The sequence below is a fragment of the Stegodyphus dumicola genome, chromosome 10 (genome assembly GCF_044657685.1).
Source record: "Stegodyphus dumicola isolate Sdum_Otavi_A_Nest chromosome 10, ASM4465768v1".
Taxonomy (NCBI): domain Eukaryota; kingdom Metazoa; phylum Arthropoda; class Arachnida; order Araneae; family Eresidae; genus Stegodyphus; species Stegodyphus dumicola.
The window spans coordinates 112,639,542-112,666,935 of NC_140777.1; the positions used below are offsets into that span (position 1 = coordinate 112,639,542).

The 27,394-nt window shown below is 35.6% G+C and overlaps 2 protein-coding genes across 5 annotated transcripts in view; one reads left to right on the forward strand and one right to left on the reverse strand.

Annotated features, from left to right (window-relative positions):
* LOC118180961 (uncharacterized) overlaps nt 1-25,453 on the reverse strand; it is a 36,511-nt gene extending 11,058 nt beyond the window's left edge. Inside the window, exons 1-2 of the mRNA XM_035350044.2 lie at nt 25,324-25,453; nt 10,627-10,819 (exon numbers count right to left, since the gene is read on the reverse strand). Of these exons, the coding sequence (XP_035205935.1) occupies nt 10,627-10,819; nt 25,324-25,343 (213 nt within the window). The 5' untranslated portion in view covers nt 25,344-25,453. The remainder of the gene's footprint in view (nt 1-10,626; nt 10,820-25,323) is intronic.
* LOC118180962 (uncharacterized) overlaps nt 15,594-27,394 on the forward strand; it is a 41,004-nt gene continuing 29,203 nt past the window's right edge. For all 4 annotated transcript variants that reach the window (XM_085826095.1, XM_085826096.1, XM_035350046.2 and 1 more), the window contains exon 1: nt 15,594-15,713. The gene's annotated coding sequence lies outside the window, so the exon portion shown is untranslated. The remainder of the gene's footprint in view (nt 15,714-27,394) is intronic.

Sequence of the window (27,394 nt, forward strand, 5' to 3'; positions counted from 1 at the left end):
TAGAATCCAACATCACCTGAATTCACTTCCGCCTGAGCAAGTTGGATTCAGAAAAAAGCTCTCTACGACGAAACAACTCGTTCGAATCACTGAATTTACTGGATCGGCACTGCATAACATATTAATAACATGAGATGTGGCTATGCTCATGTTAGACGTGGCGAAAGCCTTCGACCGCGTTTGCTATGAGGGATTAATCATCACATTGATGGGATTTCACTTTGAACCTGAGCTTCTTCACATCCTCTACTCCTTCATCACCCAGAGGACTTTCAAAGTCTGCGTGAATGATGCCTTTTCTACTGAAAGAAGGATTAAAAGCGGTATCCCTCAGGGCTGTGTTTTAGGTCCTGTCATGTATCTTTTCTATGCTGTAGATTTCCCTAAAATCGACTCTTCAAACTGCATCCTGGCCTGTTATGCAGATGACACGGCTATAGCTGGGAAATCTGCTAACATCAACCATTCCATCAAAGTTCTCCAGAAATTCACTCCGCAAATTGAAACCTGGTGTAGTAGGTGGAAAATTAAAATAAACGCCAGTAAATTGCAACTCTTACTAATCAGAAGGAAAAAACGGAACTGACCTGTGAAGAACAACCTATTACTCTTTAAAGAAACTGTCTCAGTTGTACGACAGACTAAATACCTCGGCATCATCATTAACTATAAACTCACTTGGGCTCTTCATATCAATAACATCAGAAACCAAGCTCTGAGAGTGATTAAATGCCTCCTTCCCATCCTGGGAAAATATTCAAAGCTTAATCTTGATAAGAATCGTCTTATTTACCTTACCACAGTCAGACCCATCCTCACTTATGCTTCACCTGCCTGGACTGCGGCCACGCCTGCTGACATTAACAAACTTCAAGTAGTTCAAAATAAATTTCTAAGAATTGCTACAAACGCTCCATACTATGTAAGGAATTCTGTGCTACACAGCGATCTTCGCATCGAACCTCTAAAAGAATATCTGCAACGAAGCAATGAAAAATTCTTCCAGAAAGCTTTGGATTGTAGTCTTTGAAATTATTTTCAGATCTTCAACTATAAGATCCTCGCAGAAGATCAATATCTACGTCCTTTTGCTGCATTCGTGCTTAACACAGATGATAATCACCCAACTTTAAACAGTCAAAAATCAGCATTCAGTGAAGCCACAACCCGGGAGGATGACCTCCCACGTGACCATGCACTTAGTGCATTTCACCTCCTTTTTGGATCATCTAGTGCTCTCGACAAGAACTGTACATAGTTGTATATATTTATAGCCTAATTAATTTACTGTATCATATTTATATCATGTATGAATACCTACTTTTTATTTAATACTCATTTTCATGTCCATTTTACTGTCATCTGGGCACTCCTACGCATGATGAACTCTAACTGCTAATCTCCGCCCACTGCTCATGATTGGATATCACAGCACTTTTACGAACTTTTAGTGTGAAATTTTTTGTGGTATTCTCTTACAGGACTAATATCATTATGAGAAAAATAAGTGTTCATAATTCTACACGGCAGATAAATTTTAAAAAATATGTTTTTATACGTTTTCTGCCCTAGCAAATGGCAAGGACTTTCGGCCATCACATGACATTGTCAACTACTGGACTTTTATTCTTCATGTAAATATTGTAAATACTTTTTTCATGTTTAATCAAGACTCTCAATTATCGGTACTCTCATCTGGAACTATGTTTATTTTTGCTACTTGAAATTATCTTTGTATCTTATTAATGTTTGTGAACTCATCTAGTATTTGAATTATTTATTACACCGCCCCACGATGTAAAATTGTGCAGTGGCAAAGTGCCACCTTTCCCTTTATTTTTCACATCTTGTTTCTGTGACACCTTTTACTATGTTCTTACATCCAGGATGCCATATTAGAAGACAACTGGCAAAAAGCCTGCAAATTCACGCAGGCTAGGCCCAGTATAATAGCGGTAAATGGAATGGACTTCGTTAGAAAGCCAGAGATTCTGATTAGCATGAGTTAGCCTTTTGCGCTACACCTTCTCTAAGCTATTTCTACGCTAGGCCGTATTTCAGGCCCTTGATAGAGCTTCTCCGGTTAGTTAGCGTTTAAAAAGCGAACTCCTGTAGAATTTTGATATCTTCGACTATATCTTTTTAGTTTAGTTAAGTTTATTTCTTAGTATTCTCGAGTTCAACCCCAAGCGGAGGCTTTTATGTAATTCCTGAGAAAAGGCCGTCTTTGAACTTTATATGAGTAATGAAGGGTAATTAACCCTTCTCAAGTTTCGTTTCTGTCTGCTGAACTAAAGCGATTATTCGCTTACCAGTTCTCAAGGTTCCACACATTTAGCTGTAAATTCTAGGTTGGAACATTACATTGGCGCCCGAATAATTGTGACGAACTATGCCTTTAGAAAACGAAAAGTTTTCCTTGACCCCTCCGACCTTTCAGGTCCCTCAGACTGCAACAAACCCGAAGGAGGGATTCGGATTCATCGTCGAAACAATGCCAGCAGCATTAAAGCCAGCGGCAACGTTCGACAGCAAAGGATCGGTGATGACTTTCCTGGAACAGCTGAGACCTCTATTTTAACTTGTACCCAGTAAAGCAGCTGCAGAAAACTACAATAGCTACGACGAACCTAAAAGACGAAGATCTCAGCTGGTACAAAGGAATTGGCAAGTTTTTGTTGGGGGATCCAGCTTTGGAAAGCTACACGTTCGAAAATTTCAAAGCAGCACTGTTAAAAGCATTTCCAGTCTTGAAAGACCGTGCGAAGCTAGAAGCGGAACTGTTTAAAAAGTATAAAACCAATTTTGATGATTTAACGGAGTTTATCTTAAGGAAAATTCATATTTTCAATTTATTATATGGAAAAAGGACAGATAGAGAGCTTATAGAGGGGATATTACCGCTTCTACTACCTTCAATTCAGGACATTTTTGAAGTCAGAAACCCGCAAACGTTAGAAAATTTATTCCAATTAGCGTTAAAATTCCAGAGCAGAAGAACCGCGGAGAACGCACGAGAGAATCATTTTCGCCAGTATTCAAGATTTTCTCTGCAGAAGAAATCTCAAGGTCAGCAGAATTCGTATCGGCAGACGGGCAAAGGTGGAAAGTCCGAGAGCAAAAAAGCTGACAAATCTAAGGTTTTCGGATACAAAAACCAGCAAAATGAGGGGACGAAAAGCAAAATTTAAACTAACAATGGTGTTCGAAAAGGGGGCACGATCACCGAGTTGGAAGAAAAGTCCCTCAGAAATCCACTTGAACACAGTAGTGGTACAAAATTTTACTTGCTGGAGATACATATTTTACTGAATAATGTCCCAACTACTGCCCTTCCCAATACAAGAGCTCAGTGTAGCTTCCTCTCGCAAGAGTTTTTTTAAAAAACATTTTCGTCGTTATAGACTATTCAAAACAATGGGACAACGGGTAATTGCCGCCCAAGGAAAACAATGCTTCTGTATGGGAAAAATTGGGTTGCATGTTCAAATTAAAAACAAAATACAAAAAGACAACTTTCTGGTAGTAAAGGATTTGTTAACTTCAGTAATCTTGGGGGTGGATTTCTTACCCGCAGCTAACGCGAATCTTAACTTCCAGAATTCTACTTTGCAGGTACACATAGACGCTGTGGAAGAAGAGGAGGGGGCATTGCCAGAAATGGCTCTTGATCACCTCGGACTAGAAGAAAAAGAAAAAGGCTGAAAAATTGGTAAGAAATTTTGATAAATTATTCAACGACACACCTGGCTTCTGTCAAGTAGTGACCCGTGCCATTGCCGCAGGAAACGTCCTCCAGTCCGTCTAAGCCGTATAGGTATGACCGCGTAAAGAAAGATATCCTGCAGCAGCATAAAAAATGCTAAATAACAAAATAATCGCGACAAGCACCAGTCCTTACGCAAGTCCTGTGGTACTCTGTAGAAAGAAAAATGGACTACCGCCCTCGGACCCGAACTCATGTAGGTCTGTGGTTGATTACGGCAAGCTAAACAGTATAACAAAATATCCCACGTATCCCCTTCCGATAATTAATGCAATCATTAGGAAAATTCGTTTTACTAAATTCATGACGACATTAGACCTGACGTCAGGTAGATCGCTGTGAAACCCGAGGATGTCGAAAAGACAGCTTTCATTACGAAATCGGGCGTGTAATGCCTTTTTAAGAATGCCGTTTGGCTTAAGCGGAACTCCAGCTACATTTCCAAACGCTATGTATATCGCTTTAAGACCAGTCTTGGGCAAAAGTACAATAATGTACCTAGATGACATAATAGTCACCAGCGAGACGATAGATGAACACATTAAACATTTGGAGGAAGTTTTTACTTCCTCCAAATGTTTAATGAGGCCAAATTTTCAATGAGGCCGGCTTCAAGGTGCAAATTTGCTGCCAAGGAGCTGTGATATCTAGGTTAAAAAATCTCGAATAAGGGTATCAAGACCGACAATTCCAAGATTTTAGCAATTAAAATTTACCCACTTCCAAATACGGCTAAGAAATTATCTTCCTTTTTGGGCATGTGTTCAATACGAACATATATAGAGTATTCATATTGATGTATAGAATATATAGAGTATTCATATCGATTTTGCGAATATAGTTGAACCTTTATTAGTTCTTAACTGAAAGAAAACTAGATTCACATGGACAGATGAGGCGAACATGCCTTTTGAACAATGAAAAAACGCCCTAATTAACGCACCAGTTTTTAAATTTCCAGAAGGGGACTAAAATTTAGAGATTGCGGCGGATGCATCGGATTATGCAATTGGCCCGATTCTCCCCCAAAAGGGGCACCCAATAGCTTTTCTTTTTTTAGCAAAACGCTTAACCCAACTCAAAGAAAGTACTTGGCAACTGTTTTTATAACACTCGTTGTCTTGTTAGACTTAATTCCGCGTTTACTTTGGAAGTGCCCCTATAAAAGTATACTCTGACCATGCGGCAGTTGGCCGCTTGTATTCGGGGAAGAATCTCTCACCTCGCCTTATACGGGGGTCATTAAAACTGCAAGAGTTTAATTTGATTATAAAACATACACCAGGAAAGGAAAACATAGTTGCCGATGCCCTATCAAGAATTAAGATTGACGAAGAAGGGAAATGTGTCACAGTCAAATGTGCTATGCTGATCTCGAAAGTTATTGAGTCCCGTGAGACAATAATTGAGGAGTTAAGAAGGGAGCCTGAAGAAAGATCTATGTAAAGAAGGAAAGGCTCCATAGACGTAATGAAAACCAGATTGTCTTCTACGCCACTAGAAAGAAGAGGGAAAATTCGCCAAGGGATTTGGCGACAGAACCTGTTGGCGAGAATTCCCCCCCTCTGTCATGTAACGGACCTGGCCGAGATTTCCTCCCCCCACGTGTACAGGAAATTGAGGAACACTGGTTAAGATGAATAAGAAAATTAGGTGAAGTTTCACATTCACTGGCTGTTGAACTTGCATTATCCATATCGCAGTTTGATGTCTGATTTTATATCCGTCAATATAGAGGGAAAAAAATGGAGTCACACAGCTTTAACCTCTTGATAAACGTGACCGTCGAACCTACGAGTTTTGGCGCTTTTTGGCTACAGATGTTTCACACATGCGCAGCTGTTTCCCTTTTTGTTCGAAGGGAGCCACTCCTGCTGCTGCAAAGTTTCCTTCTTAACAATACATATTCTTTGTCCTAAATTCAAGGATATTTACTCATATCTTGAAGACGCCGAACATTTTAAACATGTGTACTTAACAGCTATTCGCAATAGAGAGGCTCGCTAAGAAATAATTGATAAATTACTGTTTTACACAAAAAGAACCAATGACAATTAAGATAACGACCAGTGATCTCGCAGAAACTACGTTTAAATATTTTAGGGGAAATTTGTGATTTCAGGACATCTAGGAATCAGAAAAACCTTACATAGGGTCAGCGAAGCGCTTATTTTCCGCAGTTGCAGAGGATGGTTACGGCGTATGTCAGGTTGTGTTACTTGTGCCAATTAATAAATGATGTTAATTACAGCCCGTCCGGGTACAAAAACCACTTTTTCAAACGAGATAGTTGGCAATGATTTGCTCAGGTCTTACCCTAGAACAAAAATAAATAAAAACAGATATTTGCTAACCATAGTAGATAATTTTTTTAAATGGGTGGAAGTAGTCCTCTTTAAACGAGCATCAGCAAAAGTAGTCGCCGATTCGTTTCTAAATAAGTATATTTTAAAATACGGGGGCACAGTAAAAGTAATATTAGAAAACGGCAGACAGTTTTTAGCAGTTTGTTTAAAAATATTTGCAAAGGACTTGGCATACGCCAAGATATTGCGGAACGCGTAAATAAAAATATTGTAAAAATTATCAGGGGATACGTTAAGAATTATCACTATCAGGACCGCTGGGTGTCAATGAATTAGGTTTTGTCTTGAGAACAGCAAAGCATGATACTACACAAAAACCCCCGCAGAACTATTTTTTAGGAAGAAAGATTTTCACGCCTTTGGACAAACTGTTCTTTGTACAGCAAAGACAAGAGGAATTTAAATTGAAGGATTTAAATCAGTTATTAATGAAGCGATTAAAATTTCCAACGTAGCAAGGCAGAAACAAAAAATGTACTAAATAGACGGGATGTAAAATATACGGTCGGTCAAAATGTTTTAACTATAAAACGCACCCGAAAACAGGGTAACGAAGTTTGAGCCCAGGTTTGAAGAGCCTTATATTATCGAAAAGATTTATTTAAAGGCGGTAAGGGGGCAGTAAGTGATTGCTAATAATGATCAGCTAAAACTGTACTGTACTCGTACTTATTTCCAAGTTTTACAAGATTTATTGCAGGGTCCTGGAAGTAAGCAAAGAATATCACCAATATCACCAAATCAGACGCCGAGCTAAAAATCCCCCAACAGGGAAAAAAAAAAAAAAAAAAGCAAGCCGAGAGAGCGGAGAAATCACCGGCCAAGCAGATTCAACCAGTTCTGTCTTATGAGAATGGAAGAATTCAAAAAAAGAAAAAGATAAGTGAAATTTCCTTTGGGCTAAAGTACAGAATAGTCCACTTATTTAATTGGCGTTTGTTTGGCGCTTTCTACAAGAGTAAGAAGAATTGGATTTTTGTCAACATTTTTTTTTTTTTACTTTTTAAGTGAAAATAAGTCAATGTGTACATTGATAAAGTGAAGGAAGTGCGCAATGCCATTTTTGTGCAATTGTGGGATTTTTTTTAAGTGAAAACAGGTCGTTCTGTACATGGATACCGAGTATGTGCAATTCTTAAAAACGCGCCAAGCAGTGGGCGATTATGCACTTTCCCCGTTTCTTTGTTTACCTATTTTACATTGAAAGTTCAATTTATGTCATATGGTTTACAGTTGCTAAATGCTCTTAAAGAAAAAAATTCAATTCGCATGTTGCGAGAACTTAGTTATAATTATCTTTTAAACAAAAGGATTTTTGTATTGCAAGTTGGCGAGAATTTAGTTGTAAATATTTCTTGTTAAGTATTCGCAAGTTTGCGAGAATTGAGTTGTGAATATCTTTTAGTCGGAAAGACTTCATTTAATAGTGAAATTTATTATAAATTATATATAACAACTATAACGATGATGTAAAATGAATTTGGTTAATCTTCGGATTATGGTAACTTGGCGATTTTTTGGCGAAAATTTGGCGACCAACCTGCTAGTTTTTTTTTGACGCCATTTTGTTTTCACGAAGTAAAGGCATTTTTTTTTTTTTTTTTTTACTCAACATTTTTTCCCAACAGTCTGCTAGCTAGTCGAATTACGCTTATGCTAGAACTTTTATGGAACAAAAGTGCTTAATCAGGACGAAGGTTAGGTGCGAAATTGGGAGAAAGTGCAGAATCGCCCACTGCTTGCCGCGTTTTTAAGAATTGCACATACACGGTATCATCCATGTATACACGTCAACCTATTTTCACTTAAAAAAAATCCCAGAATTGCCCAAAAATGACATTGCGCACACTCTTGACTTTATCCATGTACGCTGCTAAAGTTCTAGCTAGTAACCTTTATCGCCTTACCAAAATGTCGCCAAACTACCTGTTACCATATTCCAAAGATTAGCCATGAATTTAAATCCTTATGTGATAAATATGTTAAAATTTTGTGCTGAAAGTAGAAATTTTAAATGTCAGTTTTGAAGTGCCTTATATTTAAACTTGTACAAAAGGTAAATTTTGGACAAAGTGCAAATGAAAATATGTAAGAATTGAACGATTAGAATATGTGTGTTTAACGTTAGGCTCTCCAGCTAACATTTAAAAGTTTAAGTCAAACTCTCGTTTAGCACATTAGGATAGTTTTTGTGCGTAGGGAGTCTTCTAAGGTCTAGAAAGTCAAGTTTAATAAGGTTAGATGATGTTTAGGGCTAGCGTGTGTTCGCGGTAACACAACAATATTACGTTCAGTACAGTAAGAACAAATTTCTGAAGAACACTGGAAAAAAAGTTTAAGTATGAATGAATGAAAATTGTGTGAGAGCCAAAAGATGTCAATAAAGAGTAATGGTAAGGTAACTGGAAATATTTGTAAAAGATGAATTAGTACTGTTTCCTTCCAGATAATTTGGAAGAACTAAGACGGAATAGCGGGATCCAACGCAAGAAGTAGATGTTCGTTCCTAGTCAAAATTGTAAAATTTTTTTTATCTTAGTCTTAGTCTAGCTTTAGATTGTGTGTAAAGTTGGCTCTAAACAGAAAAGTTTAAAGTGAAAAACTATATAATGCAAAGTGTTAGGAAGTGTTACATTTAACTTAAGAAGATTTTAGAATTTAAAATCTTAAGGTCGTTTTGAGACCTTATTTTTCGAGTACTTAAATTCTGGTCAGGAAAGCTGTAACGTTTATCCTAAGTTGTTAACAGTTATCTTTAGTTAAAGCTACTTTCCTATCCCTTCTAATTTCAGCATACAAATTTCCGGCCAGAGTGTGTTTCTAGAACTGACTTCGTTAGGTAGGTAGGTTACGGAGGACTAGAAAGCCTGGTGTCTAACAGAGGTAAACAGGCATGTGTTCCCCGCTCTCCTCTATCTACTGCAAAAGCTCCCTGGAGCCCCACGAGGCTGCACCAGGAGATTATTGAGGTTGTCAAAGGGAAGTACATGGTCTTACAAGGGCATTAGTAGGATTGTATTACAGATTGAAAAGGCAAGCTGAGGTGTTACAGATAGTAGGTAGTTAAACTAAAAATAATATAAGATGTACACATAAAAACACATAAATACGCATAAGCAAATAATGCACAAAGCGCAAAATGCATAAACAGAGAACACATAAAACAGGTACATACACATAATTACTTAAGACACAAAAGGCAAATAGAGTACATGAAGTCACAGGAAGGCTGGAGCACAAAGTTAGTGTTGGGCAGTTCTGTTGTATACAAGTACAGGTAAGTCTTGAATGATGAATGATGAATTCTTGAATACTCATGCGTGCAGAAGAGTGCAGTTAGATTGCGTAAGACGTTGATTATTGTTGCGTCACTAAGAATATAGATGAAAAACACTGATTAAAATAGCACGCGGATGTTGTAGCACTAATTATTGGGCAGTGCTCAGCAATTAATACACCGTGAGGCATACAAACGTTCACTAACATTGCACAAGAAGATGCTTTTTCACATACTGTTGAAGGGATTACCGACTTCGTTAGAGAACCATAGATTCTGACTAGCACGCGTTCACTTTTCTGGGCTACACTCTCTCTAACACTCTCGGCCGTATTTCAGGCCATTGTGGCTACCGCTGTACTAGATCATTAAAAATCGGTACTGATATAGTTGCTGATCGAATGAGAGGATGAAGCAGACCAAAGCTAACTTATTCTAGAAAATGGTCAGGACAGAGCTGAATGATATCTCCGGAACAAGAGTTAGAAAAGTTGCGTTAAACAGCAAGGCAAAGTGGGCATGATTAAACCCCTTACGCACCAATCGGCTTGAAAAGGAGATAGCGACGATGATATGTATCCCGTGTCAGCAAATGTTTCTGTATCTAGTGAAATACTAATAGCCAGGTAGCATTTGTTAGTTACTGATTTTCTTTGAAAAATAAGTCACCAAAGAATGTATTAATCATCCTTTGACTTTTGGGTATTAAAATTTCTTGTTACTGGACTTGAATTTTAAGCGCAGTCTGATAAAAGATATTCAATTTGTTTAATATAATTAAACTGAGTGAAGTAAATGAGAGGCTTAGAATGAAGGATAATATTAACATGGTTTCTCTTAAAGCACTGGAGACGAAAGATCGCCCCGTGTAAGAACGAGAGTTTATAATAAAAAAAATTCGGCTGAACAAATAGACTTCTAATTCAACAATGAACTGATTTTATTCATTACACTACTTTTGTATTTTATTAATTATAAGATTTTTGTATTTGTACTGTTGCATATAAATAACTTAATAAGCTATTGAAAAACAGTTGCTGTGAAGTTATTTTTAACTCAACCAAAATAATCTCAAAATCAGAAATTTTATTACTATCTTACTAAATACGAAACAAATGCGAAGTCCAAGCATGCTTATTTAAATTTTGTTGGCTATTCTTTATTATTTCAGGAATACTCGATAAAACATTTAACACAAAGTTTTAAGTACATCTTACTTCAGTATCGTCCTTAATTGCCAAGGTATGGAATTTTCTCACAATCATGCTGGTCATCTTAAAAGCGAATTTAAGTTTGACTGTTTTTTCCATTGCGTCGGGTGTCTTTTCAGAACAAGTGTAAGAGGTAGGAGTCATTTCTTTAATGTATGTCTTTAAGATAGTAGAAAAAAATCTGTAAAGATGAGTAGACCTATAAAAGAAAGATAAAATCTTTATCTATTAGCTGAAAATGAATCTGTGAATTTTTCAAACATAGTAAGAACATTTTTGAAATTTAATCGTGCCTAAGTATCTTTTCATTCAATATTTGCTGTTAAAAATTGGTTTTGAAAAATTTAAATATTAAAACGACTAGTAAATCACAGACAGAAAGCCCGAGTCCAAACATCTCCAATGCTAACAATCCACGAAAATTCCAGCCACGAAGATAAATAAACAGACAGCGCGGAAACAATGTTTCATTGCATTTCTAATGTTTACATGATTTCCATTTTCCTGCTAACCTTTTAAAAGTGTACATAATATAACGCAAGCGCAGTGACCTTCAGCTATTCTATTATCTCTTGACGTGTAAACAGAAATATCAGAATCCTTTTTTTTCCGATGTACGAGAGAAAAAGCAAAAATCTACACTGTTGAAAAAACACTGTGCAAAGGTACAATGCACTTAATTGCTATTTTATTTCATGCTGGTAATGTTTTACTACTCTTAACTAACGAAATAAACATTTATTGTATTTTTGCATGTTACATGAATATTGCAGTATACAGACTTCCTTAAATTTGAGGACACTGAAATGTCTTGTGGATTGGATAGAATTATTCAATTATGGCAAAGCACACGAGGGACATGCATGTGAAGTCTGTGAAAAAATTAAGGATCATCTAGGAATGTTATCAAAGGTATTTTAAAGGAAAGGAACTGAAAACTTAATTCATATTCTAACTACAAAGCCACTTTCAGTTTGGATAATATGCCAGATGTTGCAGAACTAAAGGAAGAACTTTAAGAACTGAGCACAAATTGTGTTCTTGAAATACAACTTGAAAGCAATATTTTGGAACAATATTGATGATCGGCAATGAACATGTTCCCAAATCTTAGTGATGAGGCATTAAGAGAGCTCATACCATTTGCGATGAGCCCACCAGCAGCCGAGCGGTAAAGAAGCTGAACACTGGTAGTTCGGTCCGAGGTTCGAATCCCGTGAACGGGCTGGCTGCATTGCGTTTTCGTGGTTTTCCCCATGTGTAACGTGTATACGAGCCGCCAGTTTCCCTTAGAAAGTCCTCCACGAAGGCATCCCTCCCCTTTAGGAAGATAGCCCTCGTGTGCTTTGCCATAACTGAATAATCCACTAATCCTCTATCCATTTGCGATGACACACTTATGTGAGTCTGGATTTAGTGCTCTTTTCTCAATCAAAACAAAATTCAGAAATCGCTTGGATGCTCAAGCAGATATGCGTCACAGTGTAATTATTAGCAACAAAGTGTCACGATTTAAAAAAGTCTTATATGAAAACTGAATTTTACTGATAGTGAAAAAAATAACTTAAATATTGAACTTATGGAGAAATCGAGAAATTTTGTAATCCATAGTAAGTTTGAATAATTATTGGGTACGTGTCAGCTAAACTTCACTGTCGCCTTAGTGTTGACTAAATGTCTTGACAGTTAAGTGTAACGTAGCTAAATGTTCTGACGGCTAACTGTCCGTGTCGGCTAAATGCCCTGTCAGCTAAGCGTCCTTGTCGGCTAAATGACCTGTTGGCTAAGTGTCCGTGTCGGCTAAATGACCTGTCGGTTAAGTGTCCGTGTCGGCTAAATGTCCTGTCGGCTAACTGGTGTCGGTTAAGTGTGTCCCGTCGGCTAAGTGTCCGCGACCGGGCCACATGCTACCTGACTTCTTCATATCCTCGAAAGAAGCAAACAGAAAGAAGCGTTGCCAAATACTCGTATTACAACATATCTCGAAATTTGTTAGGCAGTTCCAAAAGTCAATGGCACTGAGCGAAAACGGCAAAAATTACAGAAAAAGAACAAATCCTTGAGCGGAACAGGAAAGATAATCGCATAAATAATAATTATGTGTATTGCATGTATTAACATTTGCTCTGTTTGGTCTAGAGATATCTTAAAAGAGTTCCTAAAACGTTGTCGAGATATCGGAAGTCGAATTTTCGGGACTCTTACTTACCTTGTACATTAAATTAATTAACCAGTTATTATGATTTAAGTCTTTATTATAACTTCTCCTTTCCATAGTCCTCAAGAAAATAAAAATTGCTTTGTAGATATTTAAGCTAAGGGTTTTGAATCGTTAATTTAGACAGCTTCTGGCAATCGTATTTCGCGAGCAGTATGTTTTTTGGCAACTCTGCTTAAAAGTGATATTCCGGCTTTACCATTCTTTTTAGACGATATTTTAAATGCGCCTCGTTAAAATAATTTGAGCCAGTTTATTCCATTTTATGTATGATCCTAGGCTACATTATCAGCGTTTGAATTTAAATATTTGTTATGTTATGTTGAACATCTACAAGTGATGGAAATTTCACCTGTAGCACAAGTTGTGACGTTATGTTTAGCTTCAGACTACATTAAAAATGTTCTTTAAACGTTCTTTTGTGAGTTGATTACGACGCATTTATAACTCCCTATTGGTTCCAGTAGAGTGTGCAACATTGAGAAAGGCAAACTGTGATCCACTAAACCAATTCTCAGCACGAAGACACTTTTTCTTTTTACAGCTGCTAGCGCTGCATCGCCAAACGATACCTTTTCCAACATATAATTGTATATTATGCCCATTTCAATTCTTTCTTTTGGTAAAATGCCTTGACTGACTGACTGACTGATAACTTATAGCCAGAATACCACTGCGATCAGTAGTTTATCTGGCTCAATCAAATTTATGCCAGATGGGCGCAATAACATAGAACTATCTTCACATAATGTCCACCGTAAGGAGGAGCAAAGACGGATAAAGGGTAGGAAGACCAGCAACGCAAGAGCTCACTAACAAGTAACAGGCCCAGTAAAGGCGTGACTAAGTGGGAGTCATAAAATGAGAGTAATAGATGTGAATAAAACTACTGGAACCAATAGGAAGTTATCAAGAAATACACAGTACAGTAAATGAGTAAAATACAAAATTAAGAATGCTAATAAACACATCTACATTATTTACAAGTGGGCACTAGGTGGGAAAGTGTGGGTCCCTGATAAGGTGGGCCGTAAATGGGCGCAGTTTGGAGTCCTCATTCAATGTTTCGTAGGTAAAGATATCAAAATTACGCATATGGTCACATTTCATAGCTTTCGTGAAGAATTTCCTGTTAATCTTATTCAGGTGCTCTTCTATAGTGTCCAATTTTAAGTCACAGTGCAGCGTAGCATTGTTCACAAAAAAGCAAGCATGGGTGATAAGCCTTAAGACTTTGTTTTGCATAATTCGAAGTCTTTTTATGTCCTCCTTTGTAGCCGTGCACCAGGCCTACGACGCCTGGTGCACGGCATCAATGGCCTAATTGTCGTGATATATACTAGCCTCTTTTTCCTGAGGTCTAAGCTAGAATAATTACCCAATATAGGGGTGAGACTATTTACAACAGTGAAAACTTTTCTTCTGACCTCTGTAGTATGATCTCCCCATTTTAATCTTTCATTTAGCATTACTCCTAAATATTTCGCCTTACTGACTCTAGGAATCTCTTTAGAGAACAAGAAGAGCTTGCTATTAATATTCAACTGTGTATTTTCCCTCCTTATCATTAATAACTGCGACTTGCTGGCATTAATAGCAATCTTCCACGTCGTACACCACTTTTTTTGCCTTTGGCAGAAGCTCCTGTAACTTTTTGATTGCATGGTGTGCGTTTGCGGACTTCACAGCTAATGCCGTATCGTCCGCATAGCTCCCAAGAAAGTGATTTCTGTCAATATGAGACCTAGGGAAGTCATGAACATAAAATAAATACAGGACGGTCCTTAAAATGGAGCCCTGTGGGACGCCTGAATTCATGGTGCGTAAACTGGAGAAGTCCTTTCCAATAGCCACAGCGAATTTTCTAGTAGTGATAAAAGACATAATTAGCTGAATCAGCTCTCTATCCATAGGGAGATTTATAAGTGGTAAAATTCATTTTTCTTGTGAAAAAAACTAGAGTTTTCTTTTCAGTTGAAAATAGCGGTGGACAGCAAGAAAAGTTTCCAAATAGGCTTGAAATAATTCATATTGAAGAAGTGTTTGAGCAAACGACAATGCACATTTTTTTAATTGGTCATAGGTGTACGGAACACCCATTTTCGGAGATGAAGTTAACTGTATTCGACTAACGTATTTGCAGGTCTTCGAACCGGAACTGAACCGAAAATTGAAAACAGGAAAAAAACAGTTATATTGTTCGGAACGAAAACCGGATCTGAACCGAAAAAAATATCAGTTTATTTCGGTTCGATATACCTTCAGTCATTTTGTTACATTAAAAAACTAATCAATATTTTCTAATTTAACGTCAACCATATAATTATCATCATTACATGTACATTGATTTTGGATTTCCTGTTTTGATGTTCACTAGTACTTCTCTGTTTCAGTTTCGCATCAAACTACTTGTAGAAGACAGATTTAAATTCAGTTGAATGAACTAGAGTTGATTTTTTAAGAAAAAATAACAGTCTGAGTTATACTTTTCGCATCTCAGCATGCGATCAACCATGGATGTTTGTATAGATTGCTTAGATAGACAAACCAGCTGCTCAGCTGGAAGTATCCAGTGCGTCGCCGCCCTAAGAAAGAAAAGGATTGTTGATGTACGCGTAATAATACGTGTCTCTGTCTAATTGGTCAGGAGACGTAAAAAGGCTTGTAACAATCGGTGTTAATTTATGAATAGTAAGTACGATAGTCAACTAGAAGTAAATAATCAAATAAAGAATGAATTAAAAATCACGTGTAATTCTAAACCGCCTCTCTATTCTTTGTTTTGCGCCCCAAACTCAGTTGCACCCGTGGCGGCCACCTTTTTCTCAAGTCCTCATACGGCTCTCTCTTCTGATATTGAATTACTGATAACATAGTAAGTACCTGAGTATTAATTTTTAAAATCTATTTGTTCAGTATACTGATAGCACATTTTTACAGTATTTATTTTAAATCTTTTCTATGATTTGTTCGATAGCATACTAAATGAATAAAATAATAAACTATACCAAAACCTCCTTTTTTCAATGCTTACTTTTACTCGATTATGGTTTAGAATATCGCTAAATACAATTTTTTTTTTGAGAAGCGCAGTTTAAGAAACTATCAAATGGGAGATTACCCTAAAATTAAGACTTACATGCCAGCATATCAGAAATTTCGAAAATTATTTTCTGCTAATAGGTTGAAATCTGACATATTCTACACGAACGAAATCTTGGACGGACCACGAGTGTAAAACATTTTCTACTATATACAATATAAACTGAGTATTTTTACACCGTGTAAAAACGGTTTGGGTGTATGTTAGTGAATGAGGGAATATTCCTATACAGGTGACCCAGATTTATTTTACAGGACAACGGAAGTAACCTCAGAGAGACCACGTTACCACGTTAGAAGATATATTAATAATTAGAGGCAATTTTCATATGTTACATATATAAATAATTCTTTTATATTATTATTACAAGGCCAAGTGCAAGATGTGAGGGGTAAGGGTTAAGCGATAAGGAAGCACATAATCGACATAATCATAAACCTAATTGTCAAATACAATTTTTTTTTGATAACGGATAACAATGCCAATGCTTGCCGTTCTCTCCTTACCGCTCGCATCGTACATGCTGGTTAATTGTATCAATTCACATAGTGTATCAATAAACAAGAATAAAACCTTCTAAATTTTGATAGAATTACATTTTTTGTTTATGAATTATACTTTTAGTACAAATAAGAATATACATAAAATAAAATTATTCATTCGTAACTGAACCGAAAACCGTTATTTTTGACGGAACGAAAATCGGAACTGAACCAATATATTTTTTTTTTAGATTGAACTGGAACGAAAAAAATTACGATTTTGAAGCACTGCGTATTCGGCTAAAAATAGTGTAAATAATAATTAAAACAATATTTCTTCCGATTTATATTTAAACTTGTTTATGAAAAATTATAATCTAGAAAGAAAGATACTATTAATTCCTTTTATAATTTTAACAAAAAACTGACATTTTGATGTTTTAAAAAACCCAAGCATTTTGGATAGAGCTTTCTACTCGAAAAATTGGTATGAGTATTCATATAATAAAAAAGCAGTTAAATAAATTGCTTTGAAAAACTTTCCGTTTGAATGTTCTCAGAATAAAAACGATTCCGATTTTATTTTTAAATACAAATATCCTTAGTCCTTTTGTTCTGCTTCAATTATTACTATGTGTGAGCCTAAGACAAAAATGCAGTCAGTACACTGCTGATTATTTGTAACATGGTTTTGTTCAGTCTCCTTTGAACAATAATTTTCTGCAGCGTCAAAAAGTTTTCTCAAATGAAACTAACTCTAACTTCCAGTTAATATAGTAATTCTGCAATTCTAATTTATATCTTTCTTTATTGAATCTCTCATAAGTTTTGGGCTACCAATTGTTACTTTCCAAATTTTGCTATGCTCTATTTGTATTCTTATTTGAGAAAGAATGGTGCTGATACGTCATTCCCGCAACGAAAATGTTGCATTTCAAAAGTTTCATTCAAACGTTTAGGACTGCAGTGTGGGATGTATATAGCAGTGATTCTCAACCGGTAGTACGCAAAGAAATAAAGTATTTTTAACTATTAAATTAAAAAATCTCGTGAAGAAAAAGAACAGTTGATAGAAATTTCTTGTCATCGAATTCTAACTGAAGATTTCAAAATAACCCACTCGTTAACTTTTGGATATACCGAAAAAAGAATTTAAAGGCATCTCAAATAAAACAATTATATTTTTATTGCCTTTTTGCATTTTGTTATTTTGTACAACCTATTTGTGTGAACAAAGATTTTCTTCCATGTTATATTTTAAAAATAAATACAGAATAAATTAAAAGCGGATTCTAACTTAGAGTTAAAACTAAGTTAAATAAGACCAGATAAAGAAGTTGATATCTCTTAAACAGGCCTAAATTTCGTACTAAATTTATAATTAAAACATTATAACTTAAATTCTGATAGCTAAAATGGTAACCAATTTTTAATTTAATATTTTTTTATGTGTGCATATTTAATACAAATAGCCAATAGTTTGTGCAAATAGCAAAGTATATATTTTTTTAACATTGCTATTGAGAAATTGAAAAATAATGATTGTAAAATGTAGTGGTGGTACAAAAGTTTTAAATTTTTTTTAGATGATACACGTTAGTCAAAAGGTTCAAAACCGCTGGTATATAGCATTAGGGATACTTGCCTTCTACAGCGGCTTTGACAAGAATTTTGATTTGGCGCGTTTCTGCGTTAGCGAAAAACAAACATGTGTGGTTACCGTTCTCTGTATACTATATGGTTATGTCCTTTTGCCATTCTTTTTTAAAAATGTAACGGTCTTTGATGCGTGCTCGTAGTATAGGTTAGTTTTTATGGCTGATGAAGATTTTAGCTTTTAAAATATGGTGGTTTAACAGTTTTTCGTGCGTGATCGTAGTTCACATTTTTTCGGCTACTGAAATATTTTGCTCTTATATTATGGCCGTTTTGCATTATAAATATTTACAATGTCCATTATTTTCTATTTTTTTACAAGAAAAAGGTATTTTACGAAGAAAAGAATTTGTGAAAATGTCCATAATATGCCATTATATGTACGAACACATATCATTTGGCTATGCAATGTTAGCAGCTGTGAAAAGAAGAAAGATCTTCATGCTGGGAATTAGTTTAGTGGATTACAATTTTTCTTTCTTATAGGGCTCAGTTTATTTATTTTTAGAGAGAGGAACTCACTCAATTTAGATTGTACGATAAGCAATTAAACATGGGAAAACAGCAGTCGTTGACTGGAGTAATTACATGAGGGTAGTCTGATCGGAATTTCTGACAAAACATTCAGACAAGAAAATGCAAAAAAACCGGTAAAATCTTGGAAGTGGACAAATACTTTCCATGGAAGGAAAAATAGTTAAAATCCACAGCAGTGTATTTTAAATGGCATTTGCAACAAATGAGTGCTTCTTAGTAAAAGTACCATATAGCAAACGTAAGTGAGGAATCATTGGTAGATAAAGATTGCTAGAACGGTTATAAAACCGAAGAACTCGAAAAAACTGGTTTCCAATCAGTTTACGGTAAACCATAAGTATAACTTTATAAATTCTACAGCTGGAATTCCGCTTGAGGGATTCTGCGAAAAGGCGGAACAAAAAGCATGGGGGGGGGGTCGCCATCACTAGAAGTCCTATCTAGCAGAGTTCATATTTAAGCACCAAGTAGGGTGTGATTATCTATTTGAAGTATTATTAGGAGCAATTCATGAACTATGGCCGCCTAAAATGCTTGTAAATAATGAATATTCCAGTATGTATGTTATTTTTTTATTAAATTGCTGACAAAATTTTATATTGTAATAAATTTAATACTTAAAAATTTCTGATTCCGTGCCGAAATAGTACGCATAACCAATATCATAGGCGGCAAATTTTGGGGTGCGTAGAATGAAGAAATGATTGATTTGAAATAGAAGATGAAAAAATGATTTTCATATTTCAATTCTTTTTATTTTTCGTTTCCAGTTTGAAAAATGGTTGTATATTTGAATAAAAAATGTCAAAAAGGGTTCAGCCACCCTGCCATCCTTTTCAACAGCATAACGACTTAATACGACGTAATTGCTAGAATACCGCAACAGCCTATCCAGAATTCCCCTGGCACCCTTCCTTCACTCACAATAACTATTCTTCTTGGCTTATTACTCTTTTTGACCAGTTTAGGAATGCACAACTGCCTGAGATAGCATCCTAAGGAGAAATCTTCTTTCATTATTAGCAGTGACACCCCAGTGCGCGAAGTCACCAAGCTACTAGTACGGAAGGGCGCAACTGGCTCTTGACCCTTATTGGGCTGGGAACGAATTCCTTTCCCCATTGCTAAGAAAAGCTGCTGCCGAATATTATTTTGCTGCAATGATCCCTTTCTCTTAAAAAGTGCTTTCTTTCTTTAACTTCATCAGTCATGAGCTCTAACTAGCGTCGTTTGACAACTCGGGACATTTTCACATAAACTCTTAATATAGTTGAAAATATTAATGTGATCTTTAATATAAATATGAATATTAATGTTAAATATTAATGAATCTTTGGAGGAAATCCACAAGGAGTTCAATCAAGAGAGGACGGATGATAATGAATTAAAAATTGTGGCATCTCAAGATTATCAAGCAAGTTCTATAATTTTTCCTGCAATTCATGAAGGCGACCCTGCTAATAGTCCTTAAAGTGCCAATAGAAAGGCAACTTTAGGTCCTTATCAACCTGAACTTTCTATTTTCCCATTCGATAAAAGAAATCGTAAGTTTAGAGAAGAGTGGTATAATGCGTGCACATGGTTAGAATATAGTCCTTCAGCAAATAAATTGTTTTGTTTTTGGTGCAGAGCGTTTTCAGGTTCTAATAAAGGATATACTGAATCTACATTTACAATTAAAGGGTTTAGTAACTGGTCGAAGGTAGTTCAGAAATTTAAATCTCATGAATCCTACGATTCTCTTAAAAACTCAAAATGTTGTTTGGTAAGTTTTACGGAAAGTTTATCATCGCGTTCCATATGTACTAAGCTTGATAAGCTGTATTCAAAACAAGCTGATGAAAACCGCAAATATTTGGAAAAATTCTGTGAAACTCATTTTTTTTTGTGCAGGTCAAGGAATTGCTTTGAGAGGACATGATGAAAAAATAAGTTTTGACAATAGAGGCAATTTTTTTTGGAATTAATGGATTTAAAAGCTAAAGACAGCCCATTAATTAAAATTTTTTAAAAAAATAAATAGAAATCCTATAATTATGTACACAAGGAATCATGAAAATTATATTATTAATTTATGCAAATCTCAAATCTGTAACTATATTCAAAATAAAATAAAAGAGTCGTGTTATTTCTCTGTAATGGTTGACGAAACTCAAGATATTTCCGATTATGAGCAACTGGGTGTAGTTTTATGTTACATAAATAACAACTTGGTAATCCACGAAACTTTTGCTGGAATTTAGAGGGCTAAAACCACTGCTAGAGAATACTATATTAGCTATTATTTTCCCTTTTGAAACCCCTCGCCCCTCCCAACATACACATACGCGAACGCGCTTACAAACATTGAACTCATTCCTCATTGTGGTCAAATTCTGATTCCGAACTCGTACCTCCAAATGAAATCACGAAATGCCTCCATTGACCAATATTTTACAATGAAAAACCGCTGTACTGACACAAAGCAATTGTGAAGAATCAGTTTAAATCGTTAACAGTTTGCTTCTCGTACATGCGCAAATCGATAAAAATTTGTTTTCCGCTAATGCGAAAATGCGGCAGGACAATCTCAACAAGACTGCATTTAGCATGACAAAAGACAAGTACCGCATTTCGCCTCTATATACTATTAGTGGATTAATTAGATATGGTTGGTAGATTTTGAAATGAGTTATTCGAGAATGTAGAGATAAAATATTGTGTCGGTTAATGCAAAAACACAATAAAAAACGATAATTTCTTAAAATATCCTGCGGCTCGATCCTTGTCAAGATTAAAGGTAGACAAGTCACTTGAGTCTTTTGTAAAATAGAAATTTCCCAAAATATCTGCAAGATATCAGAGATAATCGATTATTGATAGGTAGCTTACAAGAAGAGTACATGCCAATTCTGTATGTTAACTGGGTTTAAGTTCAAATCAGGGAAATGGTGAAGATCTTTAAATATATTACATATTACTTCTTTTCTGGTGAATGATCTTAAGTAAAATTAGAATTTTTTAAAATTTTCTAAACCCATGAAAAATATTTATAAGTTTAAATTTTGGAAATCCTTTCATAAATGATTTAGAGTTATTCTGTATAAGAACATAATGTAATTCTCATCAATAAAACAACTTCAGAAAGGCTTTCAAATGATTTGCTAAAGAGTTTGTCTGGTAGTTTCTTGCTCTTTGTTAAGTGGTGCTAAAACTCTGTAATTTATGTATAAATAAGAACACGAAAAGTGTATATATATATATATATATATAGAGAGAGAGAGAGAGAGAGAGAGAGATTGTTGTTACGTTCTACACTACTGGGGATCCAAAATGCAGCATGAAAAAGCACAAGAGATACCAAAACCAAATTTATTTCAGAGATTATACGTATCAATGATAGCTATTTTGAAATACAGCCTATTTTGAGGTGAGGAATACGAGAAAAATCAATAATGAGAGTTCCTTCCATGTTTGTCAATAATCGTCGCTACATGCCGCGACATAGAGTGAAAGAGAATTTAGATGTGTCGTTGGAGAATGATAGCCCATGCTACACGAAGACAAAATGTGCGGGATCGATAATAACATGCAATAATAATCAATAACTTGTGGGATCCACAAGCTGCGCTAGGCTTTCTCCAGTCATTGGCTGAACATGCTCATGGGCGTTAGATCTGAAGAACCGGCAGGTCAGGGTATCATGCAATATGGTTCGTTAAAAAGACAGCTTAAATACTGTGCAAAACGATTGATCGTGCATTGTCCTGTTGAAATGTGGCCACAGGCAAGCCTCCGAACTTTAATCTGGCCATCATGTACTGTTGGCAGAAGCTTCATTCATCCGAAAACACAATGTCATATCATTCAGATGTTCATCTCAGCCATTCAGTGCCCCACTGCAAACGCAAAGGTAAGCGAAGCAACGGACGCCTAGACACAGACTGTTGCAGTACAGACTGCATTCGTTGTGATATAGCTGCGGTGTGGCAGCGAGCTCCATCAGTGGCATGCACACAATAATCCTGTGTCCCGCGGAGTGGTGCTTCGAGAAAGTTGTAATGACTCCTTGTCCGTCAGTCGTCTCTTTAGGGGTTATCACATCTAGCGATGGTCCCTGCTAGATGGTACTTTTCTGAGAAACGAGATTCTGATAGAATTGGTTGAAACGGGAGGATTCTTATAAGAAAAAGCACCGCTGAAAGCCGTTTCTGAAGGATCACGCTATCGCAATCTGAGCGATAATCAATTATTGTTTAGCGTTCAAGTTTTTGTAGTAACTGAAAATGGTAACCTAGCTACGTGGGTCTCCTGGAAATGTGTGAGTTCTGAGAAATGTCCCTTTCGAAGTATACTCCCGCGTAGCGGAAGCATATGTGATAGGGACTTTATGCATTCACAGATTCCGCCCAGCAGCGGCTGAGCGGTAAAGTCCCTGAACACGAGTAGTTCGGTCCGGGTTCGAATTCCAGCGAAAGAGCTGTCTGCATGGGCGTTTCCTTGGTTTTCCACACGCGTAACGTATATACCCCCTCCAGTTTCCCTTAAAACATCCTCCAAGAAGGCATCCCTCCCGTTAGGCAGATAGTTCTCGAGTGCTTTGCCATTAATTAAATAAACCAAACCAAATCATCCACAGATTCCATATTCGCATAACTGTTGCTTGGTTACGTTCGACACGATGATCGATTTCTCAGAAGGATAATCCACAATCTCTCTCTGCAACGACTATGCGTTGGTCGAGCTCAGAAATGTGTTCGAAAGATGTTCTTGTTTTTCTACGAAGCATACTGAAGTTGCACACACAAGATAGCTGAGAAAGACTAATTCACGTTATTCAAAACGGCAATCATTCCTGCGGTTATATACGGATTGTAAGAAGGGCTTCAATTGTCCATGATGTGCGCGTGCGCTGAAATCGTTATCATTTGTATATTTCATCGCAGGGATATACACATGACGCAAGTCTTCTTCTATTCGGATGCTTCCTTCATGGTGTTGCCTTTCGGATGGCCAGCAAACCTGCGTTTGCTTCCAATCCCAAATAAGACTGCTTGCATGCTTTTACTTTTGAGCATACGATTATTTCTATTTCTTTTAACTAGAATATTTTATTACTTGGACTTAAAGGGCGATTTAAAAATTTACTGCTTTAATAAAGAAGAAGGCAAATACTTTAATCCAATTTGACACCAAATCTCTTAGTAGAAATTAAAATCTTAACTGGAAACATGAGGCTGGATTTGATGATTATTGGCAAATCTATTCAATACTGAAAGTTTCTTTTCCTAGTAAATCTTTTAATTGATTACAGCGAGGCACATAATAGTATCTGCAAAGCGAGGGATGCCCCATGGAAGACTTTTCCACGTACATGGGGAAATTACAAAAACACCCGAGCAGCTAACCCGTTCCCTGGGATTGGAACTTCGGATCAAATTACCACTGTTCAGTGACCTTACCCCTCGGCTGCTGCTGGCCTATTTTAGCAATAAAGTGAAGTACCATATTTCACTACTTATAGATTTTAAAATTGTCTATAGAAAGACAAAACTCGTACAGAACTGAATGTTAATCAATCAAACTGCAATGTACTATAACATGCAGCACAAATAAAAACCACTCTTAGATGTCAAAACTGACGAACGTAATCGCCCATTCAGTAACTTGATGATTTTATATGTCACCAAAGGCTTATACCAAGGTCAGAAGAAATGAAGTTTTCTTTCAGGGTCAAACCTGTCTTTTTTCCGACGTTGGAGACAGTACGTCACTGCATCATAGATGTCATTCAAAGCAAAGAATATGAAGGAGATTCCCATTTCAAATTCTTTGATTTAAAGTCATTTTATTCGCCGACTACAGAGTCATGTAAGAGACATGTACATATCGCACTTATGGAAAACTGGACTTTACGAGCCAAGGACCCAAGGACGTGACCGTGTTGGTTGATCTTATTCAAGAAGGCAAAAAAATTATAGTAATTTTGGCTACCAAAGCCGCTTTAACGAGGAACTACCTAAGTCGGGGAATGAAAAAGCAAGCAAAGATTGTCGTTCGTAGTACAAGTTTACAATATTGGGAAATGAGCTTTTAAAAACTGGCTATTATGTTTACTAAAGTGGTAATGATTAACTGTTTTCCTTACTGTAAGTAAAATACAAGTGATTATAATTTAAATATATAGGATGTTTTCACATTTTTACAGTTAAAAGTAGAGAAAAGTAAAAGGTTTTTGAATTTTAAGACACTTAGCATAGAAAAAGAAACGTAAGATTTTTAAGGTTTTCCTGCTCAGCAATGGATTCTTTTGGTCAAGCAAAACTTAGATTTAATTTAATACAAACTTCTTGCTTCACACAAAGAGGGCTAATTTGCTTTTTATTTGAAAACCCAATTAAAGCTTGCATTATTAGTTTTTTAAATCATGACAGCTGTTATATTCTGTTAAAAACTTTGAAAATTAAAACTAGAAGATTGCATTTTAGGGGATGAAGAGAGGCACAATCTTTTGAAGGAAATCAGTTGTGGAAACTATGAATGACAAAATTAAAATATATAAATATTTTACTGCACACTCCAAAATGTTTCATTTCTTTCTTTTTCGTCTACAGTTTACTTTCAAGAAATATGGTAAACTTTTCACTATATATCTTATATTATTAATTTTGAATTTATAACTGAGCAATAGCTCAGAATTTCAGATTTATACAAACATTTAAACTTACCAATAAAATATGATATCCATAATAGCTGAAAATTTAAAAATTTTAAATTTAGAAATGTTTATGAAAACTAGTTATAAATTTCGATATTTTTACAAAATTTAGAAATCGACTTTTAGGGAATTTAATAGTAACCTACCTCGCGTTCAAATTCAAACTAAATAGCAGTATTAAAAGGCAACTTCAATCACTCACACCAACTAAATTTAGTTGGATCGTTTTGTATTTTGATTGAAGTTCCAGTGATAAGTGATGCCAACCGGAAGAAATTTTATTAGAATAAAATATAATGAAATCACAAGCTTGTTTCTGATTATTGGAAATATTAAATATGATATATAAATTACATAATAACACAAAGAACATTTCTCAGATATAATGAAACTGTATTACAACAACATTTCTGATAAACGAATGGCAACTTGCAAATTGAAAAGAGGAAGATTTTCAGCTAAATCATTTATCAACTAATGATTTTCAAACTTAAATCTAAATTAATAAAAAAAAAAGTCTGAAACGTTTCAGATTTTAAATTACATCCAAAGGGTAATTTTAACTTTTTGTGTGTTACCTTTATTTATTAAATATCATGTTCCACGTGCTCAAACCATAAAATTCAGTTCAACAACAATATGGCAAAATAATTTTAAAATGAGCATATCTTTAGAATTTCTGTCTTGCGCGCTGGAGATAAAACAATCCCCCCCTCCCCGTACAGTGTTGCCATTGCTCTCTTTGAAATAGTTTAGTTTTTTTAATCAAAAACTAGTTGAAGTGTTACAAAATAGGAAATCGATAATAAAACAAATTTCAAATTCGAATTAGGACTTTTATATACCCATATTCTATGGAAGATTACGTTATTCAAATTTTGATGGCTCTAGTTGCCGTTTTTTATCACAGTGCGAGAAACATACATACATTCATGCAGATTCTTCATTAATTTCTTTAAATATAATACATAATATAGGGCTATAATATTTGGTGGCAGCAATTTGAAAAGTGAAACAACGCTTACCGTGAATCGACGCAAAATGCCAAAACGAAATTAACAGCCCTGGGCAAATTGCCCCTTTGTACTGAAAATTCAACTTATGATTGATATTTATATTTTATAACAATATAAGGCTGTGTTTTGTCTAATGGTAAATTAAAAAATAATGCTGATTTTCCAAGTAATATTAAGAGAAGCAGCATAACTTCAAACACTCCATAATTATAGCTGCTCAAACTTCTGGAAGTTCCCGACTGAGTGGCTTAGCAAAGAAATATTACGGATCGCTCAGTACAAAAATTATGCCAATAGTTGCGTATGAGAAATAATATATATTAGCCAACATAATATACATCATATACTATTGTGTCTGATAAAATTACATTTATTAAGAAAAAACACATATAAGCATAATAGTTTTAATGCGAATATTGAATCCCACTTATAAATACCACTACATCTGTATAATTTTATAAAAAAGGCAACGACTGCGAAAAGTGTTTTTAAAATAATTTCGCGAAACACTTCTTAAGAGTGCAAATAAGGACTCATCACTTTCGTCACTCCCCACACTAGGACTATGGGACTATAGTATGAGGTTACAGGAAAGAGCTACCCAAGATAGCTTATGCCTGTATAATAACTCAGTATCCGAGTGAAATTTTAGGCTTGTTTTACTTTTATGCTTCAGACTGCAGGAAAAGATGTTCATAAAGATCTTTGTTTTCTTCCGTTTTGAAAAAGAAATGTTTGCAATGTCAACTTCAGATGCCAAACCGATCATGCTACTACAGTATGCTCTGGATTATCCAGGCTAATACTGAGATAGCAGGTCACGGATGATCCAAATTATCAATTTTCATGCGCATTGTATGTGTATATATTTTTTTTATAAAACTCTGATGTGTATACTATATGATTCCCTTCTACGACCTATAAGTTACGCACATTTTTTTGCTGCATTTTATTTAAACTTATTTCCTCGAATTTTTCCAGCTTAATTGATCTTTCTAAGCAAGCTGAAATGATATTAAGGATTGCAGATTTTTGAAATTAAATATCCTGGTCTTGTTTTATCGC